Here is a 10,000-nt window from a genome sequence, read left to right on the forward strand (position 1 = left end):
GCCCTCGCTCTCTCTCTCGTTCTCGCCCTCGCTCTCTCTCTTGCTCTCTCGCCTTCTCTCTCTCTCTGTTACCACAAACAAAACCGAATGGAATCCAATCCCACACTAACCTTCGTATCAGCCAGCACTTGGACGGGCAAAGAGATCGAATCCGCCACGACATGCCCGTGCCCTGTGACACTGTAAACGAAGATGGTGAATCGAGGAGCCATTGCACGCCCCACCGCCGTACTGAGGGTCACTACGTTGTCCCCGCCGGTCACTTCCTTAGACGAGTGAATCACCACGCCCTTGGAGATTATCTGGGAGGAAAAGGGGCGTTAGGTGACGTGATTTATTTTAGTGGAGTTGAGTTATGGTATGATTCTGGTCAAGGCGGAAGTTTTCATTATTTTCAAAATATCCCGCTTACTGACTCTGGCGTAATTGTTTAAGGAAAATGTGGTAACGGTATCAATGCTCAGTAACACTGCCATTACTATTACTCTCAGAAAAAAAAAGTAATAACAGTAACAGATCAAAAACACCTACTATTACTTCTGCAAGTAATACTACGACTACAACGACTATTGTTGCAACAATAACAACACGAAGCACTACTGTTGTTATTTTTTATCTATTCTTTCTTTCTTTCATTATTTTCTATTTCTTAGAATGTCCTTCAATCCCCTCATTATACATATACTACTACTAATGAAAATGATAGCAAGCGGGATAACGGCGACAGCAAGCCCGGAATATGTCACGCACTCACCATATACACGAAATTCTCTGCCTGGAAGTTCGTCCTGACGTGAAAAACGGCGAATTCTCCCACCTTTGCCTCGTGTGTGCTGGACGTCACCTGTATGTACCTGAGAAGTGACGAGATAAGAACATATTTGTATATGTATCACCTAATAAAAACGTCTGGGCAAATTTATTCACTTATCCAAATAATTATCTTATTTACACGTTTATCAGCGGTTTTGGGTGTTCTGATCCATGGCAGTGTTTTCACAGAGTGAAGCAGATAGAGCAACCTAAAAGCGACATTGAAATAGGGACGACTTACTGATATATGATTTCCCCGAAATGTGGTCAATCGGCAGTAAAGTTATTCTTTTGAAGAATGTACCGTTTTAGTTACTGTGTAAAAGTTATTATTTTTTTTTTTTTTGCGCGGAAGGCACCTACTTGTCCTCTGGCGAGTAATGAGCGTTGGCCTGGGCGGAGGCGGCGCCCTGGTAGTCGCTGTCGCTGTAGACGACGTCGAGGGAGAGGCTGACGGCGTCCGATGGAGGGTTCACTTGGAATCTGAATTAGAAATGTATTTTCAGCGTTCGTATTATGTAGTTATAGATATCCACAAATGTACACTACACTTCGCATTTACACACAGACGCGGATAAACAAACACACACAAACGCACACAGACATACAGTCACAAACAACACACACACACACACACACACACACACACGCACGCGCGCACGCACGCGCACACACGCACACACACACACACACACACACACACACACACACACACACACACACACACACACACACACACACGCACGCACACACACACACAAACACACACACACGAGAAGATACCCTCCCTAACCCACCTAAAGATGCCCCTCTCCCTGTATTCCGCGAAAACGTTATCGCCGGCGAAGTAGTCCAGCAGGTCGGGAATCTCGGCCTCCGTCCTGTATTCGCCATCCTGCACCGCCAGGTTATTATCCAAGGCCTCCCGCAGCGTCGCAATGGCTTCCTCCCGGTCGTGAAGGGTAGTCGTGGCTGAGGGTACGACGACCTACAGAAGGAGGGGAAGGGCGACTGTTATTGGAGTGATATTTGAAGCGCGTATTCTTCTTTTTTCTTTTTCTTGCTACCCATTTTTCTTCTGCTCTTTCTGTTTCCCTTTCTGCCTCTCTGAAGAGTACTTTATCAGATTGAATATGAATACTCAACAGAAAGTAAAGGAAAAATCGGAGTGAAAAGCTGATAAAAAATAAATAAACAAATATATAAATTTGTTATATTAATGAACACAGAAAAATACAAAGGACCGTAAAGTCAAGAAGGACACGAGCGATCCTTCTATCGCTGACCTGCGGGAGCGCGTAGGACCCGCCGTTCTTGGAGGTAACTGTTGCGGTGACGACCAGCGAGGAATCCGCCAGCCGCTCCGCCTCGAGGGGCTCCCCGTCGACATACCTGGCTGACACCTGTGGGGGAGGAAACGAAGTATAAGAACGCGGAGGAATAGGAGAGTGGGTGCAGTGATCTAAGAAATGTCATTTCTTTCGGTCTTTCTACAGCGGGGGAGACTGTGACTGCATCATTTCTGTTGGTCTTCCTACCAGCAAGTCTGTTAACACTGCGTATACTGCGAGTTCTTTTTGTTAATGTTGTATCATTGTTTGCTATTTTTTCATTGTTTTCTTAATGTTTCAATTGTTGCGCTGAATAGAATTTAGTGTAAAAACAATTTTGGAGGTGAATCAATAACTTTTCACAATCAAATAATCATATACAATGCATACACAGTTGCACCTGATGTAATACAACACAAAAACCGAACAATATACCACCAATATACCATCATTTAATATTCCAAACATATCGTGTTTCGGTTAAGCTTTGACTCCGATTAGCACACAGCTTGTCTTCTGCACTCAAAGTACCATAAACGAAATATGCTAAGATTGCAAAGAACAAAAGGAATGTTGCATACCGTGGCATGGAAAGGCATCCCTGGGCGAAAGACGAAAGGCGGAGAACCCACGAAAGTGAGGTGAACGCGGTTCGCGATAATACGCATTCTGGAAGCGAAAATACTGGGTCACTATATGTTGTGATCTGTAACTATAGCTTTGTGTGAGATTTAGTCATTCGCTTTCTCTCTCTCTCTCTCTCTCTCTCTCTCTCTCTCTCTCTCTCTCTCTCTCTCTCTCTCTCATATCTATATTTATTCTATTTTCTCATCTATTCTTATATATAATATATATAATCAATACAACCCACTAAAATACACAACACACACCAACACACACCACACACAACCACCACACACACAACACACACACACAACACACACACGCACACCACACACACACACACACACACACACACACACACACACAATCAAATACACTAAAAATAAAACAAATATATATATATATATATATATATATAAATATATATATATATATATATATACCACACACTCACCTCTCTCTTCTATCCTCTCCCCTCCCCTCTCCCCCCTCTCTTCTATCCTCTCTTTTCTCTTTCTCTTCCTCTCTCTCTCTCTCTCTCTCTCTCTCTCTCTCCCTCTTTATATTATATACTCATTATCTCTTCATTTTTATACTTTTCTACTTCATATATATATATATATATATATATATATATATAATATATATATATATATATTCTTACTATTTTTGTCCCTATTTATAAATATACTTTTTTTTTTTTTTTTTCATCTATCATCTTCCGTTCTTGCTCATGCCTTTAAAACTTCCCCTTCTATCTTGGTCCCCCATCTATATAAATCCTCTCACCTTTGTCTCACTCACAATCACAGTTCTTACATTATTTCCTTTTATCTGTCTTTTTCTCTCTCTCTCTTTCTTTTCTCTTTTTCTCCTCTCTGTCTTTCTGCTCTATGGCTTTTTCGAAGACATTTCATAATATTTGTTCTAATTCTTGACAAGTCGGTCCGAAATCTATTTTTTCACATACTAATCGATTCAATTAGTCACTCTGTCTCTAAGTCAAAATATAATTTGTCACTGACATTATTTTCCTTTATATGTCTTTATTCTAACATCCTCTATTAGTATCTTTTCCCTCTCTCGTCTTTCTTTGATTATAATTATTGATCAACATCATATTTATAGATTGTTATAATTTGGAATATCTGGAGAGACTGTCGCTGGCGGTGCGCCGTGCAACAACGAGGTTCCCCCAGCGCTGCGAGCGCTGGAAAATAGAAGTCGTCTTCCGTGGGGCGTCTTCCTGTCAGTCTCTCTCCCTCTGCCTCTCTCTTTCTCTTTCTCTCTCTCTTTCTCCCCCCCCCTCTCTCTCTCTGTCTCTCTCGTTTTCTTATTATCAATCTATCTATCTCTCCCTCTCTTCCTGCTTTCTTTATTTTCTGTATCCCTTCCTCCTTTCCCCCTCCACCCTTCTATCTCCTCCCTCCTTCCCCCTTCCTATCTCTCTCTTTCCTTTCTCCCTTTCAATTACCTGGAGCTCCCCTTAGCTTCAATCCAGGTGAAAACGTCATGGAATTCGCACTCCACCTTCACCTCAGCGCCCTCCAGCTGCTCCACGTGGTCCAGCAGAGACTCCATGGGGAAGGCGAAGTCCTCCTCGACGTCCACCTGAGGGATGCGAAAGATAAATTATGAAATGAATAAAAAAAAATATATATATATGACGAACGAAAGAGAGGTAAGTATGAAATGGGAAGGTAAGAAAAGTGAATGAATCAAGAGATAAATATATGTGGAATGAACAAAATAGGATTGAAAGAGATAGGAATAAGTTTAAGTTGTTAATTAACTGCTTTCAATTTGATTCGTTTGCTATATATCATGAGAAGAAAACGAAAACGAAATTGACGAATATGTACAGAGGGCAAAGAGAAAGAAGGAAAGGATGAGAAAGAAGGAAAAATAATAGAAAATTAAAGAATACGAAAAAAGGAAGATGGAAAATAAAGAAAATAAACTACACCCAGACAAGCCAACAACGGAGCCCTCACATATTCAAAATACTGCGACGAGACCCTCTTGAAGTGAGCATCGGGAAGCGTCCAAGGCTGTTTCACGTAGAGGGTGAGACTCGCATTCCCTGACACGGGTTTGTCGCTGAGGTAGCTGCCTGTCACGGTGCCCTCGATCTCCTCTGCGTCTGCTAGGCCGTAGTAGGGCATCTCGACGAAAACCTGGTGGAAGAGAAGACGTGTGGAGGGAAAGGAAGCGAGGAGAGGCGAGGTTCGAGACGGCTTCGAAATCTTGTCTCGTTTTTTTTTGCTGAGGTCGAGGATTAAGGTTCATTTTTTTTTTATTTTATTCACGTATATATCTGTTCCTCCTTCTATCTGTCTGTCTATCTATATCTGTGCATTTATCTGCCTGTCTGCCTTACCGTCTGTTGTCCATCAACCCTTCTCTCTATCAATCTGTCTTGCTCTCTAGCTATCTGCCTGTCTCAGTATGTGTCTGGTTATGACTATCTTCCTATCTATCTATGTATATGTTTGTCTGTCTTTCTCGCTAGCTGTGTGTAGGTGTTTGTCTACCTGCATGTATGCGTGTATGAATGAATGAATGTATGTATCCATGTATGTAGTGTCCATCCATTCACGCGTCTGTCTTTTTATAAATCTATCCATTCATCTATTTACCTATTTATCCATTCCCTTTATTTACGTATCCTTCCCTCAAATCTATTTATCTTTTATCTTTATCCTTGATTCAATTGTGTTTTTCCATTGTCTATTTATATATTCTTATTTACCCGTTGTTCAGTAACCTTCGACCTTATATCTTTGTCCTGCAAGCCCTCTCAGTTCAAGGACAAAAGTAAAAAAAGAAAAAAGAAAATAACGTTATATTAAGGCATGAACACAGTCTAAATTCATACGACTCTGCACGTGCATGCATCTGGCGCTTTAGACGAACGCTTACAAAAAAGAGAGAGGAAAAAAACGCAGGAAAAGGATAATGATGGTGCAAAATGGATAAATAAAAAAAGGTAAGAGGATAATGATGATACAAAATAGGCAAATCGAAAAATGAAAATATGAATTTTTTGTCCCTCGGCCAAGCGTGAATCCTATATAGAGAAATGCTACGTAGATACCAAATGCTTCTGTTACTTCCCTTCGCAGTGGAGAACTCTGCCGTCATGATTGGTTTTGTCATGAAGTCAAATTGACAACCGCAGGCAAAGTGAAATGGTCATGCACTCGCCGTCGTACATGACTGGATTTTTTTTTTTTTTTTTTTTTTTTTTTGTACCAAGGGTAAAAAGGTGAAACGACACACTTATGATGAGTCATAGAGATAATACCACGGTAATGGTACTGATATCACGTGACCTACATTATTATTATGTGCTGCCAGAATTATCTTCTTAATCTAACTGCCGTTTGCCTTATCAGCGTCTTTGTCTTTTCGAGTCGGGTTTACGATATAATTCATTAGTAAACATAATTACTTCTCATAAATCGTCTATGAAGTTATCTAAGTCTCTCATGTTGCATTTTTTCTTCTTTATTTTTTCATTTCATTATCATTTATTTCTTGCATTTATTTATTTATTTATTCATTGTATATATATATATATATATATATATATATATATATATATATATATATATATATAATTTTTTTTTTGGGGGGGGGCAATTTTCATAGTACATTTTTTTTCAAGGATAGAAAAATACTTGACATTTACATTCATTTCGCACTGCACGAAATATGAAGAAATCCACATCCTTGATTTTTTTTTTGCTCGTTCTTTCTTTCTCTCTCTATATATATACATAATTACTGCTGAAGGTATTCTAGATCTTCTAATATTAGACAATAAGGAAATAAATGAGATTTCGGAATATTTCTTTTTACTCTACATTCAATTATATTCGCATATAGTAAATTACGTTTTCATATTTAATTTTCAATCACTTTTATATTAATTTTCCCAGTTTTCTAGTTATCATACTTCATAGATTTGTTGATTTTGTTTATTATTCATATTTTCGTAAGATACTTGTATTTCTATTTAGTTAATAGCAGATTATGATCGAAACTAAAATTCGTTCGTTAAGGACGCTCGGTACTTCTAGCATTTCATTAATATATTTTGCTTAAGCTCTTGCTTAATTATAGTCATTACAGCAAATGAGCAATGACGCAAACATAAACATTACTTTAGTTCTTTGCAATAAGGAAGTTTGATATTTTAAGAGGCTGTTCATAGTACATTTTCTTCCAGAGGCCAACTGCGTCCAAATACCAGACATTTCCATGTATTTCACAATACTTCAGGGCATCCGCATTTTTTTTAATGAGCAGTTCAAGGTATTCCAGATTTTCTAATTTTACGTAGTGAGGACGTAAGAAAGGATTCAGGATAGAGAGAAAATATAGTGAAGCTTCCATTTTCAGGATAGAGGAAAATGTAGTGAAACTTCCCTTTGCTTCGGCCTATCTACCTGTTCAGTCATTAGTATTTATTTTGTTGTTTCTTACTCGACAAATGATATTTATATATCTGTCGATTTCTTCAACGCATCATTTCACTTACGTAAACTTACATTGTTTCGTCCTTTAAATGCCTTCAATGATCTCGTCATGTTGATTATTTTTTTCTGGTGTTGATATTGCAATTGCTACGGACGCAATTATAGTCAAACATCAACAAGAACAATTTCCTAAATACTTATGGTCTACCTAAATCCGTATTAAATGGACATTACGCTCGAACCCTAAGGAACACATTCACCTTTGACTTGTCATTATTGCATCATTTTGCCCGAAGAATAAGAGATTTTATTTCTGTTAATGTCGTCCAACTCTATACTTTGTCCGGGTAAACTTAGGTTAAGCTGAAACAATGTAATGTGAAACTTCGGAAAGCGTCATGTGTAAAGAGCGTTTACATTAAGAATTAACAGTTTTAAATATTTTGATTGACTGTTTTGCTATGTTTATGTATATTTATGATGATTTCTATTTTTCTTGGGATTGCTAAGCCTATATGCAATTATTATTACGTTATTTTGATAATGTCTAGGCAATTAATAATATCAAGAAAACCTGAAACCCCTTGACATAAAAGCCTTAACAAAAAAAATCGAGAACCGAGAGAAAGGCAGACTGACAATAAGCCAAACAAACGAAACAAACACAACAGCGAACAACAGCGATGTGGAATAAATACAAAAAAAGTGGAAAACGAGAAACGAACAAAGAATTAAATTGAAGGACAAAGCACGCATGACCGCTTTAGCATGAATGGTCGGAAGAGGAAAGACAGTACTGTGAACACATTACCCAGTAACACGCACAGCCGGACACAGGCAAGGGGCGCACACTCCACCCCGCATCATAGCATTCGAACGCACTGATTTGGTGTTTTGTTGTTAATTTTAATATGTTTACCTTCCTCCTTCTATTCGTTATTGTTATTTACGTATATCTGTCTACATATTTCATCAAAAAGACTTGGTTTAGCTGTGGGATTCGTGAATACTTACTCTGCTTGCATATTATATTATATTAACTAGCATCATCGACGTGTTTATTGAAAACAGTAATAATAGTCCATCAGAATCCTAATGCTACAACTAACCGAGACATGCATTTAACAGAATTAAAAAATATATATATAAACATTATCAATATAAGAAAATATTATAAGAGAAAGTGAAAGAAAGAAAGAAACTTGCACACAATGAATGGTTCTTGTCAGAGATATTAAAAACCGGTCCGTAAGTTTCGCGCGTATTTGTTTTGGCGAAATTACATAATTCAGTGCATATTTATCCTGTGGTGAATGACGACAACGAGGAGCTGATCTCTGAATGGAAAACCTGATCCTTTAATGCTAGTGAAAATCATGTACCCAGTAAACTTGTTTATGATAGAGTCGTTTTGCTTACATTATGGAATCTTTTGCTAGTTTTAAGTAAAAGGTCTCTTTAAAATTAAACTCATTTTAACAACTAACAACCAGCACGAAAGTTATGTTTTCCATTATCACCAGCTTCATTTTTTTCTTTAATTCTGTTAATGAAGAAAAAAAAGAAGAAAAAAAAGAGGTAACTGAACACAACAACCATTTAAGTCATTTTTTTCTGCTAGGAGAAAAGAGAGAATAGCAACGATGTATGTTCTCCTTATATAAATCGGAACTCTGCAATATTGATTTACGCAATATTAATCGAACAGGTGTTTTGCTTTAACGATTTCACCTGCATTCATCATCTGACGATGTTTCAAATCCACGTGTTTAAGGGATTAACCCCCTTCCCCCCACGGAAATGAAATTACCAAACAGAATACATTAATAAATAAAATTAAATAAAATATAGATATATAATTTTTTTTTTCTTCTTTTTTATGTTAAATGTCAGCCTTCACTTTCTTTCGACATGTTTACGTTTCTTTAGATCGTATATTTCATCTTCATCCCAGTAGTGTCAACATAATTACTTTCATCATCATTATCATCACTATTTTTAACATAATTATCACAAGCGGCTGCCTGTCTGCCTGCCTGCTTGCCTGTGTATCTGTCTTGTCGCTCTCTCTCTCTCTCTTCTCTCTCTCTCTCTCTCTCTCTCTCTCTCTCTCTCTCTCTCTCTCTCCCTCCTCTCTCTCTCTCTCTCTCTCCTCTCTCTCTCTCTCTCTCTCTCTCTCTCCTCTCTTCTCCTCTCTCTCTTCTCTCTCTCTCTCTCTCTCTCTCTCTCTCTCTCTCTCTCTCTCTCTCTCTCTCTCTCTCTCTCTCTCTCTCAAAACTTACCTCGAAAAGCGGTTCATAAATTTTGTGGACGAGGAATTTTTTCTCTTCTCTCTGTCCTCTGGCTATGACCCTCACGCTCCACCATCCCTCTGGCGGCAGCTCTGGCAACTCGAACGTCACCGATACAACACCTGGAAATCATAGAGAAGGAATTTGTTGGTGTTTATTGTCGCTATTATTTCCGCTATCGGTATTACAGTTGGGGTAGCCGTGTTTTATAGTCATTTATATATCATTATCACATTATTAGCATTAACATCGAATCAATATCGTCATCATCACCATCATCATCATCATCATCATCATCATCATCATCATCATCATCATCATCATCATCTCATCATCATCATCATCATCATCATCATCATCATCACCATTATCACTTCATCATCTTCATCAACCTTAACACCAATATCAACATCAGGATCACTATCATCAGCATCATCCCCATCACCATCACCATCAC

At 38.3% G+C, this 10,000-nt stretch overlaps 1 protein-coding gene across 2 annotated transcripts in view; it reads right to left on the reverse strand.

Moving 5' to 3' along the window:
- The window catches only part of LOC119581218 (CD109 antigen-like), an 85,785-nt gene that overhangs the window by 13,084 nt on the left and 62,701 nt on the right, over window positions 1–10,000 (reverse strand). For both annotated transcript variants that reach the window (XM_037929621.1, XM_037929626.1), the window contains exons 7-15: window positions 9,535–9,665; window positions 4,763–4,945; window positions 4,243–4,379; window positions 2,726–2,813; window positions 2,100–2,216; window positions 1,611–1,801; window positions 1,177–1,296; window positions 755–854; window positions 111–302 (exon numbers count right to left, since the gene is read on the reverse strand). In XM_037929621.1, coding sequence (XP_037785549.1) covers window positions 111–302; window positions 755–854; window positions 1,177–1,296; window positions 1,611–1,801; window positions 2,100–2,216; window positions 2,726–2,813; window positions 4,243–4,379; window positions 4,763–4,945; window positions 9,535–9,665 — 1,259 coding nt within the window. The remainder of the gene's footprint in view (window positions 1–110; window positions 303–754; window positions 855–1,176; window positions 1,297–1,610; window positions 1,802–2,099; window positions 2,217–2,725; window positions 2,814–4,242; window positions 4,380–4,762; window positions 4,946–9,534; window positions 9,666–10,000) is intronic.

Source organism: Penaeus monodon, chromosome 2 (assembly GCF_015228065.2).
Source record: "Penaeus monodon isolate SGIC_2016 chromosome 2, NSTDA_Pmon_1, whole genome shotgun sequence".
Taxonomy (NCBI): domain Eukaryota; kingdom Metazoa; phylum Arthropoda; class Malacostraca; order Decapoda; family Penaeidae; genus Penaeus; species Penaeus monodon.